This window comes from Chionomys nivalis, chromosome 5, assembly GCF_950005125.1.
Source record: "Chionomys nivalis chromosome 5, mChiNiv1.1, whole genome shotgun sequence".
Lineage (NCBI taxonomy): Eukaryota > Metazoa > Chordata > Mammalia > Rodentia > Cricetidae > Chionomys > Chionomys nivalis.
Window position 1 is genome coordinate 23,863,105 of NC_080090.1, and position 26,460 is coordinate 23,889,564.

The 26,460-nt window shown below is 43.1% G+C and overlaps 1 protein-coding gene across 1 annotated transcript; it reads right to left on the bottom strand.

The window, feature by feature from the left end:
• Positions 1 to 1,126: 1,126 nt before the first annotated feature.
• Sh2d1b (SH2 domain containing 1B) lies at positions 1,127 to 25,514 on the bottom strand. The gene is made up of 4 exons (XM_057770410.1): positions 25,252 to 25,514; positions 6,942 to 7,005; positions 4,107 to 4,269; positions 1,127 to 1,959 (listed from the first exon to the last, which is right to left on the bottom strand). The coding sequence occupies exons 1-4, from the start codon at positions 25,383 to 25,385 to the stop codon at positions 1,922 to 1,924; spliced, it is 399 nt and encodes a 132-aa protein (XP_057626393.1). The 5' UTR covers positions 25,386 to 25,514; the 3' UTR covers positions 1,127 to 1,921.
• Between the last annotated feature and the right edge of the window lie 946 nt (positions 25,515 to 26,460).

Consider the following 26,460-nt stretch of genomic DNA (forward strand, 5'->3'; position numbering starts at 1 on the left):
GGCAGGGTGAGAAGTGCTGGAAGGTACCACAAGTACTGAGTGAAACTTCCTCTCTTGGGTTGTCCTGTCCCATCCACCCCGTGTCGTATGCCTGCCCCCTCCCATGGCCCTTTCAGTCTGCTGGCCCGGTTCAGCCTTGACCCTTCCAGATTTCTCTAATTGTTCTCTCCCTCATATCTACAATAAAACCTTCTCTTTCATCATTACCTTGGAGCAGTCATGGCCTCATTTTCATTCACTGCGCAGCCCAGGCTGACCTCAAATTTTCAGTCCCCCTCAGTGGCTAAGGCTTCAGATGAATGCACCCACACTTGGCTTCTAACCAGGCCTTAATTAATATTTATTTGTTTGTTTGCTTGCCTGCTCCACCGTTGAGTTACATGTCCAGCTGTTGCTTAACATTTTAAACTAGCAGAAAAATTCAAGAGGCCTTAAAGTCAGCACATCCAACCCTTCAGAAAAATGTGTCTATTCCGTAATTCCTGTGTGCAGGGAAGGCGTGTCTCTGTGCATCATGTTCCCACAAGGGGGCACAGCCATACTTGGATGGCACTTAGAACACAAGCAGGAATAGGACCACCCATGTGAGAACATCCGTAAAATAACCACGCATTGGTACACACACGCAATGGAATTGGGACAATGAATTTATAGCATTCACGCACACACCAAGAAACGGACAGTCCTGAAGATCATTATGTTAAATGAAATTTATCCGATTCAGAAGGACAAACCACATTTTTCTCCTATGCAAAATCTAGATTTAAATTTATATGAATAAACACATACATACATATGGAGGACATGAAAGTTCAGAAATCAGACTATGAAACGGGAGGAAGAGGTCTAAAATGGAAGCATGAACTGAGAAGGCAAAGGAATATATGCAGAAGGGAGTCTCTGTGGGGATGGGGGGGTCCCAGCGAGCTGGGGAAAGTGGGCAGTACAATGGAAGATCAAGAATGAAGAAAGTATTGGCCACATGTGACCACGTGTGCCTGTAATTCAAGCACTTGGGAGGCTGAGACAGGAAGTTTGAGTTTGAGGCTAGCTTGGGCTAGACTGCGATTCTGTCTCAAAAAAAAAAAAAAAAGAAAAAGAAAAAAAGAAAAAGAAAAAATGATGATTTAAGGTATAAAAAGGTCAGAATGAAACCCATTTCTCTGTATGCTAACCAACAAAATTATTAAAAAATAAATATTTTTATCCTGTTTATCAGAAGGTAGAGATGTCAAAGTGATTGCTGCATATATAGAATTCAGAAAAATCAGGAAAAACTGTGGCCAGAGGAATGTCTGGCAGGAAGTCAATCTAGCCCAAACTGAAGGGAAAGGAACCACGGGTGGGTCACAGCCCTCATCAAGACCAAGACAGGTGGAGGACATGTTTGCTTCTTCAGTATCCTTAGATCTTAATTCCTCTGCTCAGACCCCTGCTCCACCCGGGACAACCAGGCTCAACAGAGGGTCCAGGTTAGTGTGTATCAACCACTCAACCACACCAGAAAGGGTGGTTTGTCCAAAGTCATACAACCATGGGACGGGGACTCTGGAGTCATTGTAGAGCATTCTTCCCTCTCGATGAAGCAGTGCTTCCCATTGTCCTGTTAGATGTTGCCAGCCAGGATCAGTGGCGGTGCCTCTGACCAGCCAGTCAGGAGACTGGATTCTGGCTGTCCAATCCCAAAATAGGAGAGTGACAGGTGAGCGGTGGCTTTGGAACTTCTTATGATCTGTGCCTGAAGGCCGGGATGTGGGAAGGGACTTCTCCAAGGCTTCAGTAGAGAAGATCCTGCTACCAGATCAGAGGAGTCTCAAAGGCCCGCTAGAAACTGGCGCTTTCAATCAACACTTGCAGAGGTGGTGGCGGCCGAGAGCTCTACCACCTTCCCGCCAGCTTGTTTTCTCCTGTGTTCTTGTTTTCAAGGCAAGACATCCACGTAGTCCTCGCTAGTATTCTCTGGGGATAAGCAAAGGACAGCCATGAGATATCACACCCAGAAGTCCCACTAGGCAGCCTGACTCGAGGGAGAGAGCACCATGCACAGAGCAGTGCCGATTCCACATCACAGAGACACCGTCAAAGGCTGCAGTGGCACTGGGAACTCGGCTGGCCAAATAGGGTTTTTGTGTTTTTCTGTTTTTTGTTTCTGTTTTTGTTTTGTTTTGTTTGATAAGTGGAGCCTTAGTTTCTAGTACTCAACGTCTGCCCTCACCAGTGAAAATCTCATGTAGCTCTGCACGGAGCTTATTCTAAGGAGACAAGAGGAAGAGAAGGAAGAATTCCGGCCATGGGAAGGTATTTCCCCTTTGGTAGCTAAGTACTTGGAGCACATTCTACCAGGTCTGATCACACTTGGAAAATTCCATGTACAGTTCTTGGGAAAGACCTATCCCAAGCCCCTTTCGCTACCAATTTCCAGGGATTTGGTAGCATTTTATTACAGCTTAGACAATACTATTACCATCCCAGCCATCCCCAGCAACTCATCTTGATTTGCACAAGCATCTGACTTTGACACATTTTTGCTTTCCTCTTCTTCCCCTTAACACTTTTGTGTGTAAGTGTGTATGCATGGAGGCAGGCGTATATACAGGTGTGTATGCAGGTGTGCATGCACATGAGTGCCTGCGAGTGTGGCCAGAGGTTGACCTTACATGTCGTTCTTCAGGTCCCATCTACCTTCTCTCTTGAAACAGGGCCTTCCCCTGGCATGGAGCTCACCGGTTTGATGGTCAGGGCACTCCACAGATCTACCTAGCGTGGAGCTCACCGGTTTGATGGTCAGGGCACTCCACAGATCTACCTGGCGTGGAGCTCACCGGTTTGATGGTCAGGGCACTCCACAGATCTACCTGGCGTGAAGCTCACTGGTTTGATGGTCAGGGCACTCCACAGATCTACCTGTGTCTGCCTCTTCAGCCTTGGGGTGGCAAGCTTGTGCCACCATGTCCAGATTTTCAAAACCATCATTTCTAGGGATCTAACTCAGGGCCTCACACAATCAAGGCAAGCACTTTACCAACCGGACTATTTCTCAAGACCTTTTACACTTCCTAATTCTGTAAATTTTTGTGGAAAAGAGAAGTAGGGCTATGTCTGTGGCTGGGCCTGTAGGAAATGACCAGACTGTACCGACCACACAATCCCCCGAATGAAGGTGGATGTATGGGAACAATTGTATGGGACAGATTTTCTTTTCATCATTAAAATCCCATGCTTCATCATTTTAGAGAATTGAGAAGCTTACCACAGCAGCCTAAAGAGTGACTTTGCTCACACAGAATAGCAAGGATAGGGATGCTTACACAGAATAGCATGGATATGGATGCTTCCAGGACCCCTGAGAACTCATGCCCTCTCACCCTTCCCTAGTTAGCAGACCTGCTGTCATCACCATTGCCACCCACAGACAACTGCAATCCCTCTCGCACAGAATGAAGCCACACACTTGGTCACGAGGAACTGGGTGGGACCAGAAATGTCTCTGGGTGTCTGTGTTTAATTCAAAATTCCCAGGAACGGACAGATGCTTGATTCTCCCCAAATGTACTGCAATGGGCAGATGACGAAGGTGAGGGTAAGCTTGGAATATAATCTGCGAGTCCTGTGAGTAAACTTTACTCACAGGTACTGAAGCCCCCACCCCATGTATCACAATGACTTCATTCTTTTCGGGATATATATGAAATAATTTGTTCCTGATCATCTTACAAATGAAAGCTTAGCAAAAATGGAGCAAAATGTAACAGGAGAAGTCTTGGTGGGTGATTTAATATGATTTTTTTTTCAGTGAAAACCTGCCCATCTGTACATTTATTCCCATGAGTGGAATGCACATGGCCCCAGAATGAAGTCCACGTTAACTTTTTTCTCAGGGCCTTCCCTCTCATTGCTGGTTGTCCTAGCACAGACAACTCCATGTCTTGGCCTCATGCAGGGCAAAAGATGCTGTTTCTCAGGATAGTAGAAATTGCACTTAGCAAGATGAAGCTCTTCAGAGGAATGTCCTAGAGCAAGGCATCAATTTCCACTGACTGTACAGAATAGACTACTAGTGGACGTGGGGATCAGGGTCCGTTCTGACCCTTTGTCCGGGCTCTTACCATAGACATTCAGCTCTAACGTCATCCTTCTTCCTCTTGGGCAGGAGATCTTTCTCGTTATTGGGTTTGAAAGGTGAACCACCAGTCCTTGACCTGGCTTTTCAAATTTGGAGATTAGTTCCTCTAGGTTTGGAAAGATCTGTTTTGGTGCCCCTTCCACAGTCTGCAAAGACATAAGAAAGGTCACTGGTCACTGTGCAGCTGTGGGTGAAACATGACACTTCTTGCAACAGTGGTTTTTCTTAGGGTTGCCTTTGAGAGTTGAGTTGACAAGCGGAAAGCAAGAGGCTAGCAGGTCAGGCCCGGTGATCTCACCAACGGCCTTTCACAGAGAGGTTCCTCATTCTGGAAAGGAAGCTTGTGACTGAGCAACTCCGTATAAAGGGGAGTTCTACTTAAAAGATCCTCAGCCACTGTGTTGAGTGAACCCCTTCCTTGGCAATTCGCCCCGGGTGGTTCTTATTGTAGCCCCACTGGAGTTCCCTACCAGACTGTGCCGTGCTCCTGACCTTTGCTGAGTGAGGGGACTCCTGGGAGAAAATGCCAAATAATTGACCTATAAGATGCATGTGGGCTCTCCATAGGGCGCAGATAAAGAGAAACAAGTCCCAGTTTATACTGAGAGTAGGTTGTCAACGTGACTTAGTGTTTTCCGGTTAGCAACCAGAAAGAAAAAAACAATCAACTTTTCTGATAGGACCTTAAAAACAAGAAGAGTTTTTCTCTCCTGCCCTTTTGTGTGTGGTTTCCTTGGCCGTCACTGTGGTGATCTATGGCCCGAGCATTGGCTAACAGATAGGGCTGGAAGGTTTTCTGAAGCACCTGCTTAACCTCCATTGTAGAGATGCGAACACTTCAGTGTGCGCTGCTGTGTGAGCGTCGCTGCAGCTCGAAACGTTGCCTGCTGCAGGCCTGTGAGGGTCCAACCTTCCCTCAGCCAAATGCTTCTCTGGATCTGAGTTATGAGCCGCGGGGAGAGCTCTCCAGTTTGTTCAGAAACATAAACAAGAGGGACAAAGCAGGTTCTGAGGGAATATCCAGAATTCCCAAATGTATACAAGAAAAAAAGAAAAATGGCTTTCAAAATGGTCTACTTAATAGAAGGCATTTTATTTTGAGGTAATTGTAGACAGACACGGGCAAATTGGAAAAATAGTAAAAATAAAATTTCCATAAATTCTCAATTCATATACTATATAATAATATTTTATTTGTTTGCCTTTTTATTCTCTCTAAAATAAATGGATATATATATATATTGCTCTATTTTTGAAAAAAAAAAAAGGTTTCATGTAGCCCAAGCTGACCTCAACTGATGATGACTTTGAACTTGTGAACCTCCTGCTTCTACCTCCTAAGTGTTAGGATTACAGACATGAGCCAATCTACATATGAACATTCTTTTTTAAAAATAGCTTTCAGGGCTGACCATTTGGTATGCAATAACCAGTCTGGTGTGAATTTTCTCCTCAGAAGGCCATTTCTCCTGCTCTCAGCATCCTTCAGTTGCCTTTTTTCTTTATGTACAGTTGAGGCCTCGTGAGATTTTCGCCATCCACATTAGTATGTCTATTGCTGTCATCCATATTCAAGTCATGTTAGTGAAAACTTATGGATACAAGTAACATAATGCAGTCCGAGTAGGTTATACTTGTGTGCTTAGGTGGTGTGTATGTGTGTGTGTGTGTGTAAAACGACAATGTAAAAAGAGGCCATGAAAGAGAAAAAGGGTCTGGAGGGAAGAAAGGGCAGAGACCATGATGCAATTTAAGTATGATCTCAAAAAAATATTCAAAAGCATTTGAAAAGTTGAAGGTATATTTCTTTAACTAATTCTAAGTACTCAGTAGTCCAAAAAGCAAAGACACTGCATAACCATATTATAATGATTAAAATGAGAAAATTAACTTTCATGAAGTACTACTTACTAATCTTGTTTGAATTTTGTAACTAATTCAAATTTTACCAATTGCCTCGAGGATGTCTTCCACAGCAAAAAAAGAAAAAAGAAAAAAAAAGATGCTTAGGTATTTTAGGGATCTCTGTATGTTTTAATCTCTTTCAGATATTCACAGTTACGTGAGCATATTGAAGATATTTCTCAGAATGTATTTTAGGATCTTATGATGGTAATTAAGAATTCCATTACATTTGTTATACTTAAATTTCTTAAAGCACATAACTAAATTCAAAAGAAGCAAAGAGATTTCCCTGTTGAGTTCACAGGGAACCAGAGAAACTAAAGGAGTCCCTAAAACTTCCAGCTACTTAATGGCTCCTGTTCTATTTTCAGACAGCTGCAGATACGCTTGACTTTGGAACATCTGCCTTCTCACTCCCACCCTGGAATATGGTTTAGTTTTATACAGCAGTTGTCAATGGTGTCCAGATTCGTGTGATTGACCTTAATGGGAGTGGGCTTGACTGTCTCTGCAGTCTGGAGCAACAGCTAGGATTACTAAAGCGTGGAACTCCACTCCAGCACTGGCCTGTTTCTCTCAGAGACAGGTGACACTTGCTGCTTATTGAACTTGGTGTGGTACTCCTGCTTGTAAAAACCTCCGCGTGGTCACATCAAAGATTCAGGAAAGCCGGGAAGTGGTGGCACACGCCTTTAATCCCAGCACTCGGGAGGCAGAGGCAGGCGGATCTCTGTGAGTTCGAGGCCAGCCTGGTCTACAAACGGAGTACCAGGACAGGCTCCAAAGCTACAGAGAAACCCTGTCTCGAAAAACCAAAAAAAAAAAAAAAAAAAAAAAAAAAGATTCAGGAGACGACCCCAGCTTTCCCCTAATTCCCATACTGTTGTGTGACAGTCCTTATGCATTCTCTCACCTGTATCTTGTAATATCCATGTTTCTCTCTGAAGATTCGGTAGGTGTAGACAAACTTCTTAAACCTGTGGAAAGATGAGTTTGTAAATACTGATGTTCTTATATACAAAACTCCGTGATGGCTGTCTATATAGTTCAGACCCAATGTGTTTTTCCATTTTAGATCCTAAGAAAGAAACTGACCATTCCCAGATTCTCTCATTTGAATTTGAAAGAAAGAAGGGTTTGGAAACAGAGCCTCTTAGAGATAACAGAGCGTGAACTCTAGCAAAGAGGATGAAGAGGAAGAATTGAAGGTTCTTGTTTACATCTTGATCTTTATCAGGAAGTGCAACTTTTTCATATTGAGAACCCTGCTCTTCTATTGTCTCTCATCTCTTTCTCTAGCTCACTGATTCCACAATTTCTTGACCCATGAATTTTCCAATCCACCAATTTCTCCTCTCTTCACTGTTCTCACCTATGTGCCTTCGACTCCTTCCTTGCTTGTTCTGGTTAATTTTTTGGTCACCTTGGCACAGCAAGGGTCCTCTGAAAAAAGGAAACCTTAACTGAGAAAATGCTTTTATCAGATTAGCCTGTTTGAAAGTTGTAGGGCCTCTTCTTGATTAAAGATGAATGTAGGGGGCAGACCATCTATGAGCTGTGCCTTCCCTGGGCAGGTCCTGTTACATATAAAAAAGATAGCTGCAGTTGGTTTAAACACACAGAGGAGAAACAGGATGATTCCTTCTGTGATGGCAAAAGAAACTCCATTTATGTTGGCCATCCATCTTGGTCCTGACCAGCTCCATTTATGATGGTCATCCATCTTAGTCCTGGCTAGCTTGTCTCTGATGCTTGTCCCTGGAAGATAGTTCCCAGAAACCCTGGCTCAGTGACCCCCTACCCCAAAATGTACAGGTTCAGTGACCATCTATTTGTTATGATGTGACTAACTGCCTTTTTTGGCTTCTAGAACCTGCTTCTGCTTTTTCTTGTCATTTCACTTTTTTAAAAATATTTATTTATTATGTATACAATATTCTGTCTGCATGTATGTCTGCAGGCCAGAAGAGGGCACCAGACCTCATCACAGATGGTTGTGAGCCACCATGTGGTTGCCGGGAATTGAACTCAGGACCTTTGGAAGAGCAGGTAATGCTCTTATCCACTGAGCCATCTCTCCAGTCCCCTCATTTCACTTTAAAAATCCTCCCCCACTCCCCTTCTCATGGCAGTCTCAGGGCTGACTCGGAGACTGTTCTCTTGGTAGTAGTTTTCACAAATTTAACTCTTTATTATCCAGATTGATTCTGTGGTCTTTTTCCAGGAGTCTTGAACTCCATAACACTTTTATTTCCCTGACTTATGTTGATATATATTTTTATAAAAACTCTTTAAATTTCCAAGAACATATTCTTTTGTTGCAAGAATAAGTTTTGTCTCACAATATTTAAAATAACATTACAAAGAAAGAAAGTGGTGGCGCACACCTTTTATCCCAGCACTTGGGAGGCAGAGGCAGTGGATCTCTGTGAGTTCGAGGCCAGCCTGGTCTACAGAGTGAGTTCCAGGACAGGCTCCAAAGCTACGCAGAGAAAAAATAGCTTCTTTGAATATTTACCACTGTAGGAGAACATCATTTCACCGTGGTTCCCTAGTAGGGAAAGGTGGGCTATTTTAGAGTCGTGCACACATCATTATCAAGTCAGTATGAAATATTCTGAGTCTTGATAGTCTGAAGCAAGTTTTTTTTAGCCACAAATTACCACCCTACCCCACTCATCACTAATAATAACCATGTTTTTCCATATCTCATGTGAACTCACTGTTTTTACATATGAATATGCCAGATTTTTTTTTAAGTAGTTGAACATGAGACTAAAGGGCAAATCAGTAAGCAGCATCCTTCCATGGTTCCTGCCTCTGCTCCTGCTTGGGTTCCTGCCCTGAATTCCCTCAGCGATGGACTGAGATCTGGACATGTAAGCCAAATAAACTATTTTCTCCGAAGGTTGCTTTTGGTCATGGTATTTATCACTGCAGTAGAAACCAAGCTAATATATTTATCCTTCTTAGATTACTTACTTAACATTATCACTACTTCCTTTAATACTCAGGTGATATATATATATATATATATATATGTGTGTGTGTGTGTGTGTGTGTGTGTGTGTGTTTGTGTGTACACATATATGTGTGTATATATGTGTATATGTGTACACACACACATATAATGATTTATGTGACTTTATAAGGAAGTGTAGCCTAAATCAATGGTTTGGCTTACAAACTTCAACTTTATGATTTCTTTGGTTTATGTATTTTTGCCAGAGTAATATATGCATGCAGTTTAAATGTCAACTATAAAATTTATAACCAAATTTTGCAGTTTCCTGCCTATTTTTCCATTCTCAGCACCAGGCACTGCTTCTTGCCCAGTCCTTCCTGTCTCTCTTAGTAACTTTTTGTACTTGCCTTATTTCAAAATCTTGTACGCAGACTTCTGTTAACTGTCTTCTTTGAAAATGTTATCTCTTTTAGAGGGCTTATCTTTTGTGTACTTCTGTTTCACTGTTTCTGCTTTTTCTTCTCAGTAATCACATAATTTTTAAGTAAGTTAATATTAAATGTTAACATTATGATGACATTATAAATACTGTTTCAGCCTAGCTAGATAACGTATCATGATTTCTGCTTCCTTGTGGAACAGCATTCTGTTTCTTTAGAGAGTCTTACTCTCGGCTGATTGCTCTTATCTTCTCGGTGAGAAGTGGGAACTGAGAGGATGGAAGCAATCAGGACAGAATCCCAGCCTTCTACCATGTGCTCACCAGTATCTCTTCTCAGATATTGCCACACCCATCACTGCCACACCCATCACTGCCACACCCATCACTGCCACGCCTATTACTGTCACTGCCACACCCATCACTATCACACCCATCACTGCCGCACTCACCACTGTCACACCCATGACTGCCATACCTACCATTGTCACACCCATCACTGTTACACCCATCACTGCCACACCCATCACTGCCACACCTATTACTGTCACTGCCACACCCATCGTTGTCACACCTATTACTGTCACACCCATGACTGCCATACCCATCACTGTCACACCCGTCACTGTCACACCCGTCACTGTCACACCCATCACTGTCACACCCGTCACTGTCACACCCATCACTGTCACACCCGTCACTGTCACACCCGTCACTGTCACACCCGTCACTGTCACACCCGTCACTGTCACACCCGTCACTGTCACACCCGTCACTGTCACACCCGTCACTGTCACACCCGTCACTGTCACACCCATGACTGCCATACCCGTCACTGTCACACCCGTCACTGTCACACCCGTCACTGTCACACCCGTCACTGTCACACCCGTCACTGTCACACCCGTCACTGTCACACCCGTCACTGTCACACCCGTCACTGTCACACTTGTCACTGTCACACCTGTCACTGTCACACCCGTCACTGTCACACCTGTCACTGTCACACCTGTCACTGTCATGCTTGCACACATGAAAGCCTATAACTCTAATTCTTGGCCATTGTCACTGTAGACAAGCAGTGTATTTACTTTTTCCAATCAAGTTCCTCTCATTTTCCCTTTGCAAGGACACAGCTCCAGGCATTCTTTGCTCCCCTCTCTGACATCACTAGTCTACTCAACAGCCTGTGTGGTCCCTTTATAAACTGTGAGTCAGATCATGTCATTCCTCTGCACACACAGAATCTAAGCTTAGAATAGCTGGACCAATTTTAGAGAAGCAAAAGATTGGAGTGTGTGTGTACGGTAGAAGGTCCCGTCTCAACGGCTCCAAGGCTTCTTAGAACGCAGTGAGGAGCTGGTTCCAAGGAGAACGGTATTCACCGGTGTTTACTGCACAGGCTAGCTCAGGTGTAGACCTACGCAGCTGTGACAGCTTGACAGACAACAGCTCTGCCACAGCAGATTGGCGGGAGAAAGAGACCACAGGTAGCATCATCTCCACGCAGAAACACATAAACTTGGATCTCTGCTCCATACTCTAAAGACTCTGTTTTGGGAGCCGGGCGATGGTGGCACACGCCTTTAATCCCAGCACTTGGGAGGCAGAGGCAGGCGGATCTCTGTGAGTTCGAGACCAGCTTGGTCTACAGAGCTAGTTCCAGGACAGGCTCCAAAGCCACAGAGAAACCCTGTCTCAAAAAAACAAACAAACAAACAAAAAGACTCCATTTTGGAAAAAACAAAACATTAAACTTTGGAGAAATAACTGTAAATAAACAGCTTAATGACCTTGAAGTAAGAAAGACTTTTCTTTCAATGGTAAAAATTTCAAGCTACAAAACAGAGTAATGTGTTTGTTGTTTCTTTGTTCCTTTGTTTAATTAAAGCCAACAAGTGGACACGTCCAGAGACTGGAGAAGTCCATTACAGCACTAATAGATAATGAGGACACGGAGACAAGGGAGATGTCTGTAGACACATGAAAGAAATAAAGGAAAAGGGGCTTTAAAAAGGAGAAATGACTTAACAGTTGCTGCTCTGACAAAGGACCCAGGCTCAGTTTCCAGCACACACATAGTTCACAGCCGTGCGGTGTTCAGGGAATTTGACCTCTTCTGTTTTCTATGGGGACTAGGCACACTCCTGGTGCAAAAACCCAAATGCTAAAAATGAGTGCATCTTTAAAATAAAATAAAATTTATGGCTAGAAACCCATTATGAGTGAGTACATCCCATGTTCCTCTTTTTGGGTCTGGCTTACCTCACTCAGGATGGTGTTTTCTATTTCCTTCCATTTGCATGCAAAATTCAAGAAGTCATTGTTTTTTACTGCTGAGTAGTACTCTAATATGTATATATTCCATACTTTCTGCATCCATTCTTCCATTGAACGGCATCTAGGTTGTTTCCAGGTTCTGGCTATTACAAACAATGCTGCTATGAACATAGTTGAGCATATACTTTTGTTGTATGATAAGGCATCTCTTGGGTATATTCCCAAGAGTGGTATTGCTGGGTCCTGGGGTAGGTTGATCCCAAATTTCCTGAGAAACCGCCACACTGCTTTCCATAGTGGTTGCACAAGTTTGCATTCCCACCAGCAATGGATGAGTGTACCCCTTACTCCACATCCTCTCCAGCAAAGGCTATCGTTGGTGTTTTTAATTTTAGCCATTCTGACAGGTATAAGATGGTATCTCAAAGCTGTTTTGATTTGCATTTCCCTGATCGCTAAGGAGGTTGAGCATGACCCCATAAATAAAGGACATTGAGGCTATAATTCGTGATCCTAGAGAAACTAAATAAGAAGGTGAACCCAAAGAAAAACTTGTAGTTATCCTCCTGGATATTAACCTTCATCAGGTGAGGAAAGGAGACAGAGACAGAGACCTACATTGGAGCACCGGACTGAAATCCCAAGGCCCAGAGCAGAAGGAGAGAGCATGAGCAAGGAACTCGGGACCACGAGGGGTGCACCTACACACTGAGACAATGGGGATGGTCTATCGGGAACTCACCAAGGCCAGCTGGACTGGGTCTGAAAAAAAAAGCATGGGATAAAACCGGACTCGCTGAACATAGGACAAGGAGGGCTGCTGAGAAATCAAAAACAATGGCACTGGGTTTTGATCCTACTGCACGTACTGGCTTTGTGGGAGCCTAGGCTGTTTGGATGCTCCCCTTACTAGACCTGGAAGGAGGTGGGAGATCCTTGGACTTCCCACAAGACAGGGAACCCTGACTGCTCTTCGGGCTGCTGAGGGATGGGGAGTTGGTTGGGGGAGGGGAAGGGAAATGGGAGGCGGTGGCGGGGAGGAGGCAGAAATCTATAATAAATAAATAAATAAATAAATAAATAAATAAATAAATGATAAAATAAAATATTAAAAATTCACGAATATAAAAATCAAGTAAATACATAAAGTAATAAATTACATAATTATCTCTAATGTGGTTAAATTAAATTATTAAAGTAACTCCACAGTAGGGGTTAGGAAGATGGCTCCATGGTTAAAACACTAACAATGGAAGTATGAGGACTGGAAATGCCAGGTGGGGGTGACTTCCTGTAATCCCAGCCTCTGAAGGGATCCCCAGAGCAAGCAGGCTGGTAAGCAAAGGCCCTAACCAACCCAAACGTGGTGCTGGCAGGCTGCTCTTCCCATCTGCCCATCTGCTTCCTTGTTTGGCCACTTCCTCATTCCCGGGGCTGACCACCAATGTCCAGTTATCAACATCCCTATTTGCCTACACTGACCAACGTTTCCAGTCACTTGCCCTACCATGGGTTTCCCCTTTTGTCTTCTACTGAGCCACTTGTTTCTGCCTGATTCAGATTCAACCACCACCATCTATCTCTTTATCAAGGATCTCTTTTTGTTGGAAATTGTGTTGGGGTGTGGTCTGCACCCAACAGTGCGATGGTCCCTTCATTAAGACTAATTTCATCTGTCAGCTCTGGGTTTGACTGAGAGAACCTGCCTCAACGAATAAGAAGAAAACAATTACAGATGATTCCCTCCTTTAACCTCAGGCTCCCTTGTGCTTCACAAATGTGTACCAATCTCCCCACCCGACACACACATACACACGCACACTCTCTAAAAAAAAGCTTAAAACACCATAAACCTAACTGTTGGCGATCTCCAGTCCAGTCTCCCACTCCCCCATTCCAACGCCTCCCCTCCCCGCCTCCCAATCCAGACCCCACCCCTCAGAAAACCCAAGTGTGGTGCTTCCTGCCCTGGAACTGCACAAGACTGCCTACAGGGTAGAGCTGCCATAGGATTTTCTCTCCTGCCTTTCTGAGAGTCACCCAGGAGTTGCTTTGCTCTGTTTATGGAATCCAGATTTATTGATTTGATCTGATTTGGCTTATTGCATTGACGGAGGAACCCAATAACTGGGGATTCAATACTTATCATTAATATGTTGCTATTCATTATGGAGCAAATGAAAGAAAATGGCTTTATTCAAATGCAGATTTAAAGATAAACCCTAGGGAGGACAGAAGTGGGGGGGGATGAAGGGATGGAAAGTCAAGGAAGGCAGGAATGTTGAGAGGAAGAAGGGGTAAGGAGGAGTTCATCAGTGGCTTCAGTGTCCACTGAAGATTTGCCTTTGTGTAGATTTCCAGCCTCCTGAATGCTGGGACTAAAGGCGTGAGCCAGGCTATGCTTTCATTATTTAACAGTTCTTTTGTGGGGGGGGATAGGGGGGAGATCTTATTCAACATTCAGGGAAAAAATTCTTTATACCCTTTAAAAAACCTGACCTAAAATGTCAATCTAAGAGATTCTGTACTCCTGATTTTCTTCCCCTGTGTGTTTGGGGGTGGCGATGGGGGCAGGGACGAGATAGTCAGAGGTAGTTCCTGTGGGGGAAAGAAGAGGAGCTGATAGGTGCATGGTGTCTTCTTATAAAACTATGTCTTTCATTTCTGTTGCGGGTATAAAGTACCATAATAAAATGACATAGGGAGAAAGGGTTTATCTTAGTTCAGGGCTCTAGTTGTCATTGTAAGGAAGTCACACTGACATCCACAGTCAAGAAGGAAACAGCAAGAACTTAATACGCACTGGCTTGTTCTCAGTTCCGTTTCTCCACTCTTACACAGTTCAGGACTCAATCTAGGGAATGGTGCTATCCACGGGGGGGGGGGTGACCCCTTCCCACTCTATCAACATAATTTCCCGCAGACGTGCCCACAGGCCAACCTGGTCTAGAGAATCCTTCCTTAAGACTTCCTTCCAAGGTGACTCTAGATTGTGTCTTATTGACAATTAAGACCAACCATCACACTATGATTATTATCCCAGTAAAGAGCTCTGTGCAGACAGCTGGGGTTACAATGTAGCTGAGTTGATGATTCTGGGCGCTGAGAACCTCAGTGAAAAGTTTTGAGATAGAGCAAAGGAGACAGACTTCTGGCGGGGGAGAAGGGGGAGGATCACCCGCTACTATCCATACCCAGGACTTAACATACTGAACTTTAATTAGCCATTTATCCATTTACAGTTTACACTCAGATGTAAATTCCTCACGTCTAGAATCACACTGTGTGATCTATCCATTCTAGCACAATGCCTGGCTCTAGATACAGACCCAGCACACAGTTCTTGACTTACACTGAATGTGCTGAATCTATACGAAGAAATGCTACCAGGAGGTTTTGAAAGAACAGTTCATCAAATAAAGAAAGATGTAGTGTTTTTAAACAGAAGGACCATCAGTAAAATATTTTTATTGAATTGTATTTTAATTTGTGTTCCTAGCTCCAACTTGCCCCTGGATCCCAGGTTCATTTATCCCTCTATTTCATGTCTCCTCTTATGTACCTGTGAGTTTTCTTAGACTTGATGTGATGAATACCCCAACATGGCCCCTGTGTTGGATGCTCTGTGTCCCACATCCCCTTCCTAACCTTCTCCACACTGCTCTGTGTTCTGATGTCTACAACCTCCAGCTATTATTTAGTTCATCCTTCTTGATCGAATACCCTATTCTATTTTTACATATATACTGTGTGTATACATGTCTCCCTTTGACTGAACCCCATCTAAAGCACAAATTTCACTTGCCAAGACCATAACACAAACCCATCTCTGGAAGAATGTCTGTCTGTACTAAACCACTTAAAGAAATGAACTATGGACATCAACACTACATTACTTGGGTCTTTGACTAGCACAAAATCTAAATATATCTTGGAGTGTGGATGAATTGTTGCAATCTTATTAAATATTACTGTATTTATTTTTGGTTGTGAGCCTAGCCTTTAATGGCTGAACCATCTCTCCAGCCCACATTACTGTATTTATAATTACAGTTCACAATTCATATTCTCTTTAGACTAAATAATCCCATATGACCAAGCAAAAAATGTTTTCTTTATATATGTATGTGTATATTCATCCATTTAAAAATTCTCCACAGTAATGTAGTCAATACTCATTTGATTTCATCTGATATAAATATCAGAAAATAGCCATAATTTTGCCTCAATTAGTATGCCTGTTTTCTTGCTCATAATAAAGTGCAAATGGACCACAGTCATCTTCATGTCCTATAATATATGATACTGTCCAAGTACCTTCATGGTATTTGTTGATTGAATTACATCACATCGCTTCCACTTTTATTTCACTAACTTCTGATGACTTAGACTCTTTCAGTAGTCTCTCCTAACCTTGCTGTGTTAATATGTAACTCTTTTCAGTCTGTTCCACACACAGCATCTTAAATAATATTTTAAAACTATGAATCAGATATAGAGGTAAAGATGCAGACTGGGAAGAAGGAAGGAGGCCAGAGAAGAGGGGAGAAGGGAAGGGCCAGAAAGAATGTAGGCAACAACCCCCAAGCAAGGAAAAGTAAAAGAACAAGCCAGTGAAAGTAGTAGTAAGAGCAACAGAAGAAACTCAGCTCAGTGGGTAGAGTGCTTGCCTGAGGCCCCGAGGCCTGTCTACAGCACACCATAAACCCAGTGTGGTAGCACACCTACAACCCTGGTATTTGGAAGGCCAAGGCAGGAGTATTGCCATGAATTTGAGGTCAGCCTAAGCTAGGATGTGAGACTAAACAAATAAATAAAGAGATAAATAAATAAATAAATAAATAAATAAATAAATAAATGATAAGCCACAGACACAAGCAGTGCACACACCTATACATACATCCACAGGAGTCTGATATTCTGAGTCACAGTGTGTAAGTAGTAGATAGGTAAACACAGATAGAGAGATGGATGGATGGATAGATAGATGATAGATGATAGATAGATAGATAGATAGATAGATAGACAGATAGATAGATAAATATCAACCCTTTCTGATTCTTACTATTTTTATAATAAAACTAGAAGCTCTGATAGTAGCCAAGTGTTGGAGAAGGCTGCTTGTTAATTTCCTGGCCACCCAGACCAAAAATAATTACACAGAAACTGTATTATTTGCAATACTGTTTGGCCAATAGCTTAAGCATATCGTTAGCTAGTTTTTTTTTTGTTTTTTTTTTTTGTTGTTGTTGTTGTTTTTTGAGACAGGGTTTCTCTGTGGCTTTGGAGCCTGTCCTGGAACTAGCTCTTGTAGACCAGGCTGGTCTCAAACTCACAGAGATCTGTCTGCCTCTGCCTCCCAAGTGCTGGGATTAAAGGCGTGCGCCACCACTGCCCGGCTCGTTAGCTAGTTTATAAATCTTTGGTTAACCCATTTCTATTATTTTATATTTCACCATGAGGCTTGTAGGCTACTGGCAAGATTTGGGCTGGCGGCTTGCTTCTTTCTCCTCCGGCAGTTCCATGGCTTCTTGTGACTCCACCTACTCACTCCTCTTCTATCTGCTTTGAACTCCCATCTTGCCCTATTCTGCTAAGCCACTGGCCAAAACAAATTTATTTATTAGCCAGTAAAAGCAACACATAGACAGAAGGATTTCCCACACCAGCCAATGACCTACGGAATCCACAAATTCAACCTCACTTTCTGCTCCCTTCTGCTCTCTTTCTATTGGCTGACTTCTTTCACCATTCCATCAGCGTGTCTGATTTCAGTTGCTCAGAGAGGTCCCCAAACCACTAGTGGCTCTCTGCACTCTCTGTATTCTCTTCCTTTTCCTCCCTTTTGTACTTCATAAACACTTTCAACAACATTATACATTAGTACAATCGTTATTTGTTTATTTGATACTGTATCTTACTATGAAGCTCTGGTTGACCTGTAACTTACTACATAGACTAGGATGACTTCAAACTCATAGAAATCTGCCTGTCTCTGTCTCCCAAGTCCCAGGATTAAAGGTGTGCACCACCACACCCAGCAACATCATCTTTTGTTTCTCTCCACATGTCTTGAGAAGTTTGAATAGTTTATCCACCTAGTCTATCCCAAGGCTATCTTTGGCATTGTTTTGTTAACATATAAAAGCCACTCATTACCCTAGAGACCCAACGAGTTTTAGAAATCTGTACTAGAAAAAAGGATGAACACTAATTGTGTACATAAATAGGTATGTAAATTATTGTGGATATATTTCATTTTTATTATAAATCAAAACATCATGACCCCCTGCCTTCAAGTCTCCATTTTTTCTGCTAAGTCCTATTATTGAGCTGATGATTAAAATAGTTGTGTTAAGTGGTGAACCTGTTGCTTGGTGCATAGTAAATGCTCCATACAGTGATGACTGCTTTTTCTAACTTTAAAGCAATATATATATATATATATATATATATATATATATATATATATATATTTGTGGTAAGTACTAAAAGTATGTCAATTATAGCTTCTGCTTCCAGCCAAGATGGAATAATGGGACCATACTTATACTTATTATCCCTTCTCCTCAAAAACCCTGAGAGACTGGGGAAAGATACACAAAATTGCAGCCTTTGAATACTGGACACCGATTCCCAGAGAGAAGTGGAAAAATGCAGCCTTGCTACATTGGACACTGTTACCCAAGAGAAGGGGGAAATGCAGCCTTGCTACATTAGTTTTGGCTGAAAGACAATTATCCCCCCTGTGGCTTGGCAAGGACAGAGGTGACTTAGTGCAATGACATTGAACAGTTCCCCTAAAATGAAAAGGCACTAAGCTAAGAGAAGCCCAAGGTTGTGGTCTGAAAATGGTTCTCTTTCTCGTGGAACAGGGAGACTGTCTTGTACATCCATCAGTGGGCTATGCAGAAAGATAGCCTACCTCTACCCCATAGAGGAACAGAAGTTGCTCTGGAACCAAAGCTATTCTTGGATCTAGTAAACCCTCAAAAGATGAGACCATTTCAAGTAACTTAGTGCCTCTTAGTGCAAAGTTCAAGAACATTCATGGGAACACTAAATTTTGACACTCAGAAAGGTAAAATTCACTGTATCTGGCACCTAATCCAAATTTGCCAGGCACAAATAAAGACAGAAAATAAAACCAACAATGAGAAGAAGTAAACCCATAATAAGATAGTCAATAAAAATAGACTCAGGAATGACACAGATAATAGGAGAAGCAGAAAAAGATAACAACACAATTTTATTCCAGATGTTTAAGAATCTGGAGGGAAGAGGGAAAGTTAAAGTGTGGATAATGGTGATGCAAAAAAACAGCAGGGTGAAGCTTCCTTAAGAGTACACTAGATGGGTTTAGCAGCAGAATAGGTGCCACAGAAGAAAAGAAACTTTAGTATAAAGAAAATCAAAGAGAAAAACATTTGGAAAAGGCTAGACTCTTTTAGCTTCATTTATTTTGAACTGTTTCACTGCAGCATGGGCTAGCCTTGGGAATGGTTGTTTGGTGCTGAAGCATGAAACACTATGTGTAAATCTCAACTGATTCATGAGCAGTTCATTCATGAGTATTTTGTCCCAAGTTGTGGCCAGTATTATGGAAAGGCATGTTTGTGGTCAGCCTTTTAGTTTTATTTGAACCAAACTTTGAAATATTAGTGGAAGGAAATAGAACCTACGGGACCCCATGGTGTCAAACGATTGTGGACTACATTTTTCCATGCCATGTCTGGGAACTCTGAGAACCCAAGGTTATAAGCCATGTTGAGTCTGTTGACTGCCCATCATTTTCCTGTCTTTGATTAGGACATATGTAAGTGCAAGCTGGTGCTGTATCAATTTGTCGATGTGCATGGCAAAATTCAAATGTTTAGACTTTCGTGAAAGGCAAGTTTTCAAAGATGTCAGTTTGAAGCTGTCAATTGTTCCAAATTATATTTAATCCACCAGATCAAATGCAAAATAAAAATTGGAAATAACCTAGATGTTTGATGATATAAAAATTATAATAATTGCAACCAGAAAAATGCTGCTCAGTCAGAGGATGGTAGTGCCAGCTTTGTTGAGCTAGGGAGATGGCTCAGTCAGTAAAGTGCTTCCATGCAAACATAAAGAAGCGAGTTCGGATCCCCAGCACCCGTGTGAAAGCTGAGCATGGCATTGTGTGCATGTATTCCTAGCACCGAGGAAGAGAAGACAGGAGGATCACTGAGGAAGTCTGGCAAGCTAGTCTGGCCAAATCAGTAAGCTCCAGGATCAATGAGAGATCCTACTGCAAAAAATAAGGTGGAGAGCAATTAAGGAAGATGCTTGGCATTGACCTCTGGCCTACACACACACACACACACACACACACACTCACACACACGTTATGAGGGAGAGGGCTGCTTGTTTGTCCCAGCCACCAGGCTAGCTTACATCCGAAATAACCACACAGAAACTGTATTAATTAAAACACTGCTCTAACTTCTTATTGGCTAACTCTTACATATTAATTTAACTCATCTCCATTAATCTGTGTATCACCTCATGGCAGTGGCTTATGGAAGATTCTAACCAGTGTCCATCTCCGGCAGAGGATTCATGGCTTCTCTGACTCTGTCTGCCCTTCTTCCTCCCAGCATTCAGTTCTGTTTTCTCTGCCTACCTAAGTTCTGCCCTATCAATTAGGCCAAGGCAGTTTCTTTATTCATTAACCAATGAAAGCAACACACAAACAGAAACACACACACACACACACACATCATGTTCAGAGAAAAATGGGTTCAAAACTATTTTGTGTAGAGAGACATTTACTACATATACAAGCGCAATGTGTGCGTGGCAAAAAGTTTGCTGATGTGTGTTGAAATATAAGTGACTTCTGAATTTGGAGGGAAATAATTTCTGCTTTTCTTTCCCTTCTTATAAGTGTTAATGGTTATTTTTCTACTTTCTTTTTTCCTCTTTTCTTTCTTTTATTCCTACCTTTCTTCCCTCCCACTTTCTTTTTTTCTTTTTCTTCTTGTCCTTATGACAAGGTTTCACACCATATTCCAGACTGATCTGAAACTCACTGTGTAGCTCAGGCTGGCCTGAAACTCATGACAATCTTTTTACCCCAACCTCCTATATACTGGGAACCCAGGCAAGAATCACCATGCCCAGTTTTACATTTTATTTTGAGAATTACATTAGTAGTAGTAATTGTATTTTGGTACTATGATTGAACTCAGAGCCTTGTGTATGATAGACTAATTCTTTACCAGTGAACTTCAACCAGCCCTTTGGTTTTTCTTGAAGGTGTTTGCATATGTCTTAAGGACAATATAGCTGTTCAGATTGTTGCTTTTTTTCTGAACCCTTTTTAAAGATCTGGAAGCTGCAACTCTGATGACAGAGAGTCATTGCCCCAATCCCCTCAGTGCAGACAACATCTGCAGCCTCTCTGGCTACAAGAAGTCTGCCCTCCCCTTGATGGAGTCTTTCCTCGGATGAGTTCTTTTCACCCTCCAATGTGTATCCTGCCTGGAATCTGCAGGTGCAAAGGCAGAGCCAGGTTCAATTTCCTCACTTTCACGAAGTCGCACTGCACAGACATTTCACACATTGAAGTTTTCTAGCTCTCATGAGTTTGGGTGATCAGATGCGGTTTCCTGTCTATATGTACTGTAGCTCTCTACAAGACTGGCGTTCTCTGAGGCTTCCCACGCCTTTCATTAGTTCCTCTTCCTATCCGCCTCATCTTCTTCCTCCTTTTATTTATTTATTTATTTATTTATTTATTTATTTATTTATTTATTTATTTTTCAAGGAAAGATTATTTAATTTCTCCCTGATTTTTATCTTTTATTTATTTTTTAACAGGATGTTGTATAGCTCAGGCTAGCCTCAACTTATTACGTAGCCAAATCTGGCCTCAAACTCCAGATCTTCTTGGCTCTCCCTCTCAAGGGCTGGAATTGATTCCAGGCATACATTATCATACCTGGCTAAATGGTTTTTCTTTCCTTCCTTCCATCTTCTCTTCCTTTCCTTTTTCTTTCTTCCCTTCCCTTCCTTCCCTCCATTCCCTTTCTTCCCTCCATTCCCTTTCTTCCTTTCCTCTTTTGTTCCTTCCTTCCCTCCTTCCATCCCTCCCTCCGGCTTTCCTTCCTTCTTTTCTTTCTCTTTTTGGGATTTTGAGACAGGGCCTCATTCTATAATCCAGGTTAGCAATCCAAATTGCTAGGTCCACAAGCATGAGCCACCATGGCTGTCCTCCCTCCTTTATCTCTAACTTTTCTTGCTTTCCTCGTTTGGCTCGGTAACAGCTCAGAAGTCCATATAGTGCAGCAAAGAAGGGGTCTGTCTCCGGCAAGCAGGATGGCAAGATTCGGGATATGAGGGCACAGTCAGGGCTCAGATTCCCTGCTTGGGCACTTTATAGCATAGTTCCCTGGGCACTTTATAGCCTAGTTCTGAGATAACCACCCTGAACATATTTTAATGACTCTGGGGGCATTAGCAAAATCTAGACATAGGATGCTATATAAACAGTTGGGTGGTGGATACTTATAATCACATTTAGGAGGTGAAGACAGGCAGAGTTCTGTGATTTTGAAATAAGTTTGAACTACATAGTGATGAATACTTGGACTTTGTGAGACCCTGTCTCAAACACACACATACACACCCCCAAAAAACGAATAACAAACAAGAACAAGCCCCCCCTCATAAAATAGGCTAACATTTGTTACTACAAGGATCTCTGCAAAGGGGCATTTCCTCCACTAATTGTCGCTGGGTTCCAATGCTTACGACTATGCCTGGAACCTAAAGAACTTCAGCATACACTTGCTGAATGAATAAAAGAAGGTTCTGTTTATCCTCCAAGACTCAGCACCAATGTGAGACTCTCCGCTCCTCAATGGATTGGTCCTTCTTCATTGTCGGCTCCCACAGTGCACCACGATACTCTCTGATCATCATACCAATTGCATGCCCCACAGGGTCCACTGCCTTCTTAATTTCCCCTAATGGGCTCAGGCCTGTAGTGAAGGTATCAGCTCAAAACATAGCCCAGGGCTCGATCTGTGAGAAACTTTAAATAATGGTGATCATAAGTCTATGATGAGGTCACTAGGGTCATTTGACCTACACCTGATGTCTGAGCCCACATGACATTTCATCGGCTCTTCTCTGACATGGGTGAGGACATGACCTCTTCTTCCGTGACCTGGGCAGCGAGGAGGGTGAAGCTTGATCCTCTGAAGGTGCTCAGCAAATATTTACTCATTTATTCCTTTTCTCGCTTGACTTTTGTTGTTGTTGTTTTTAAACAAGTCTAAGTTGCCTTTGCTCTAGATGAATATATGAGATGGGTTGACACACCTCAGGGAAGCTAAGAGTTTAAAGAGAATCTCAGTGCAGATCATGTACTCTGGGATCCTGGGTGAGACGGGTCCAGTCTCACTTTTTCCTATTGCCATGTACCCCACCTTAAGTAGTTCTGATCACTTCCTTCAGAGGGGCAAAGGTGTAGCACTAGTTTAAGGACTAATGAGGACTCTTCCTGGCTGTATTTTGAAAGCAGGAGCCATTGTGCTATATCGTTAAACATGAGTTTCTATTTACTGTAAAAGCTGAGTTGCTCTCTGTTTCCAGGAACCTGACATTCCCCGACCCATGACTAGAACTTGGTTTTAAAAATACCCTGACCTTCTCTGACCCTCCCTGACCCTCCTTGACCCTCTCTGACCCTCCCTGGCCCACCCTGACCCTCCCTGACCCTCCCTGAACCTTCTCTAAACCTTCCCTAATCAGGTAACCACAATCATCATGGCGACCATATGATGTTTATTTTTCTTTTTTGAGATTTTTTTTAATTTCCTTATTGCCCCATTGTCTCTCTTCTGTAAAACTACTCATGATTTTACTCCTCAAAAGGTGCCCAAGAAATGGATTCAAGACTGTTCTCTTTAACTCAATTTAGGAGGCAGTCACTAGCCAGCTCTTTGATGCACTCCATTAAAAAAAAATCAAGCTTGCTTTAAATTTGGCTCAAACTGTGATCGTAGTGTTATTCTCCACGTTGGGATTAATGCTTTCTCCTTATCAGTTTGATGTTCCAGATCCCAGCGCTTGCCACTCATCTGCTCAGGATGGCCCAGTTCTGGTGAAGACCCACTTGGCTGTATCACATAGCCGCAGATGGCATCATGCAGAGGGAAGGATCACATGGGGAGACAGTAAACCAGAACAAAGGTCAGAGGAAGGGCCAGTCTTACTATTTTTATAACTGCACACTTAGGAAGAACTAACCCAGCATCTCCTAAGATCCTTCCAAAGGTAATAGTTCCAATACCTATGGTCTCCCCTTGTTCCATTCTTAATATTACTACCTGGGGACCAGGCCTCTGACACATGGAACCACAGATGGACACACAAACAACCTGAAAATCACGTTTATCTTCAGAAGCTGGGATGGACTTTAATGCCCTCTTTCTCACACCCCCATTTCTCCAGGCACCATTTAAAGAAACAAAGGTCCCCCCATAACAGTTAGTAATGACAGTCACTTTTGCCCTCTTAGCTTTCTCCAAGAAACTTTCTCTGAGAAGCATAAGAGAGCTCTCCTACAGGGACAACAACCCTCTGTCTGCCCAGACTTCATCCGAGCTCCTAAACCTCCCCGGCCCACCTGTGCGTTTTGGCTACAAAATTCAGCTTCATCAGAGGATCCTGGTACTATCTGAACACCCTCAGTATCTCATCGGCTTCTTTCATCTGCCGCCGTCCACCAGATGATATCTAATCATGGTGGCCTTTACTCAGCTAAAACCCAGGGTGCCTTTCAGCCAGCGCTTCTCTTCTCTCTCAAATTTTCTCTTAGTACTTTTCCGTGTACTGACCCCCCATCCTGCTCATCGCTATGAATTCTTGTTCACTCTAGATTCAGAGTTCAGCCCACTCTCTCTCCCACTGACGTCACCATTGCATCCATCACTACGCCTCTCAGGAGGCCCTCCATAATGTCCTCCTCCATGTCTCGAACAGGCATGACCAAGGACTCGCTGTTTCTCTATTTCTTTGTCTATAAAAATGATGGTCACATTTGCTTGCCTCAAAAAGGCCACAAAAAGGATAAAAAGAAACAAAGAAATGCTACTTATAAAGCCTTTTACCAACCAGACAAAGCATGAAATATTAGCACTTTAGATACTGAGTGAGAATGTAGCCAGAGAGCCTTTCAGCCTGAAGCATTCTAAAGGGTCCCTCGACTTCTCTATATCAAATAAAGAGATACAGAGGGGAGACGGTGTTCTGACAGTTATTCCTTCTGCCCATCACCCTCTTATTTTCCTTCTCCACCATCCCTACTTCTGCTATCTCAGGGTCTGCTCGTATAGCATCCACAACTGGGAGGGAAAGGAAAGCCGAAGAGCTGGGTAGGCACAGCCTTCTAGCCTCTCCTGGCCATGTCTGACTCCTTAGCACTTCAAAGTAGAATTAGACTCAACTCCTTGAGTATATGGCTGCCATCAGGGTTCAACTCATAAAGACAAGGCTACTCACGAGACGCAGAGACACAGGACTCCTGGTACCGACTCGCTGTCTCTTAACAGAAAGTTGCCATCCTCCCCGCCCTTGAGGAGCAGGGTTTCACACTCTTGCTTGGTTAGCGGGCCGTGGTAGTAAGGCAGCTCCATGGAAGGCTAAGTTAATGCTTTAACTGTCCTGGCAACCTGAGATCCAGCTCCAGGCCAACTCGTGACTTTGAAGAGGGAAGTGGAGAGAGTGGTGTGGAAGGGAAATGTCCCTTCTTCAAGTATTGTCCAAACAAGATGAAATTGCTCTGTGGGTTCAGTCAGCTTTAGCAGACACAGGAAATGAGAAGGGAGGGGTGATAAAGTGACCAAGGCATTCAGCCTAGGGGTGGGTGTCTCAAATATGACTCACAGAAGGCAGCGAGTGCCTTCCAGCTCACAGGCAATGCTGTTCGTGGCTGCAGCAGCAACGCTAGAGTCAAGCTCCCTGGTCCAGCATATTTCCCACTGGTTTTCATCCCTTCTGGCTAGCATTGTGCTCCCTAACCAGCACACTACTGATCCTGCTGGACTTGCTAGTATTCAGGCATCTGTACTGACCTGCCCTTGGGTCCTGACAGGATATGTCCTCAGTTGCAGTCACTGAGAGCATCCCCTGGGCACATTTGCCCCATTCCCTTTCCACCTCCCATCTCTCTCTCTCTCTCTCTCTCTCTCTCTCTCTCTCTCTCTCTCTCTCCTCTTTTTCCCTCCCTCCCTCCCTCCCTCCCTGCCTCCCTCCCTCTCCTTCTCTCTCTTTCTCTTCCACCACTCTTAAATCCAGGAACTGGCCTCTGCCCCCTTCTCTTCCCCTTTTCTCTCCTCTTACATAAACTTCATATGTGAGCCCTGTTACATGGCGCAACTTCACTGTGTACAACAGTACTGGATACCCATATTCTTCTTGGGCTTTCTCTGATCATACTCTGTGTTCATCAACATCTATTTAAAAGTAAGCTCTGATGAAGGTTGAGAATTGCACTGACCTGCGGATACAATAAGTCATTTGGTGTTGGTTTAATACCATGTCCATTTCACAAAGTCATAGTAGTCGAGTCTCCCCTTGGTACAAGAACCCTCTAGCCACAGGTTCTTGACCTCAGTAACAGTGTTAAGCACAAGTCTCTGTTTGTGAGCATCCATCAGAGAAGACTACTCGGACACAGGTCCCCATAGAAAGTCTTTATTAACTGAGCAG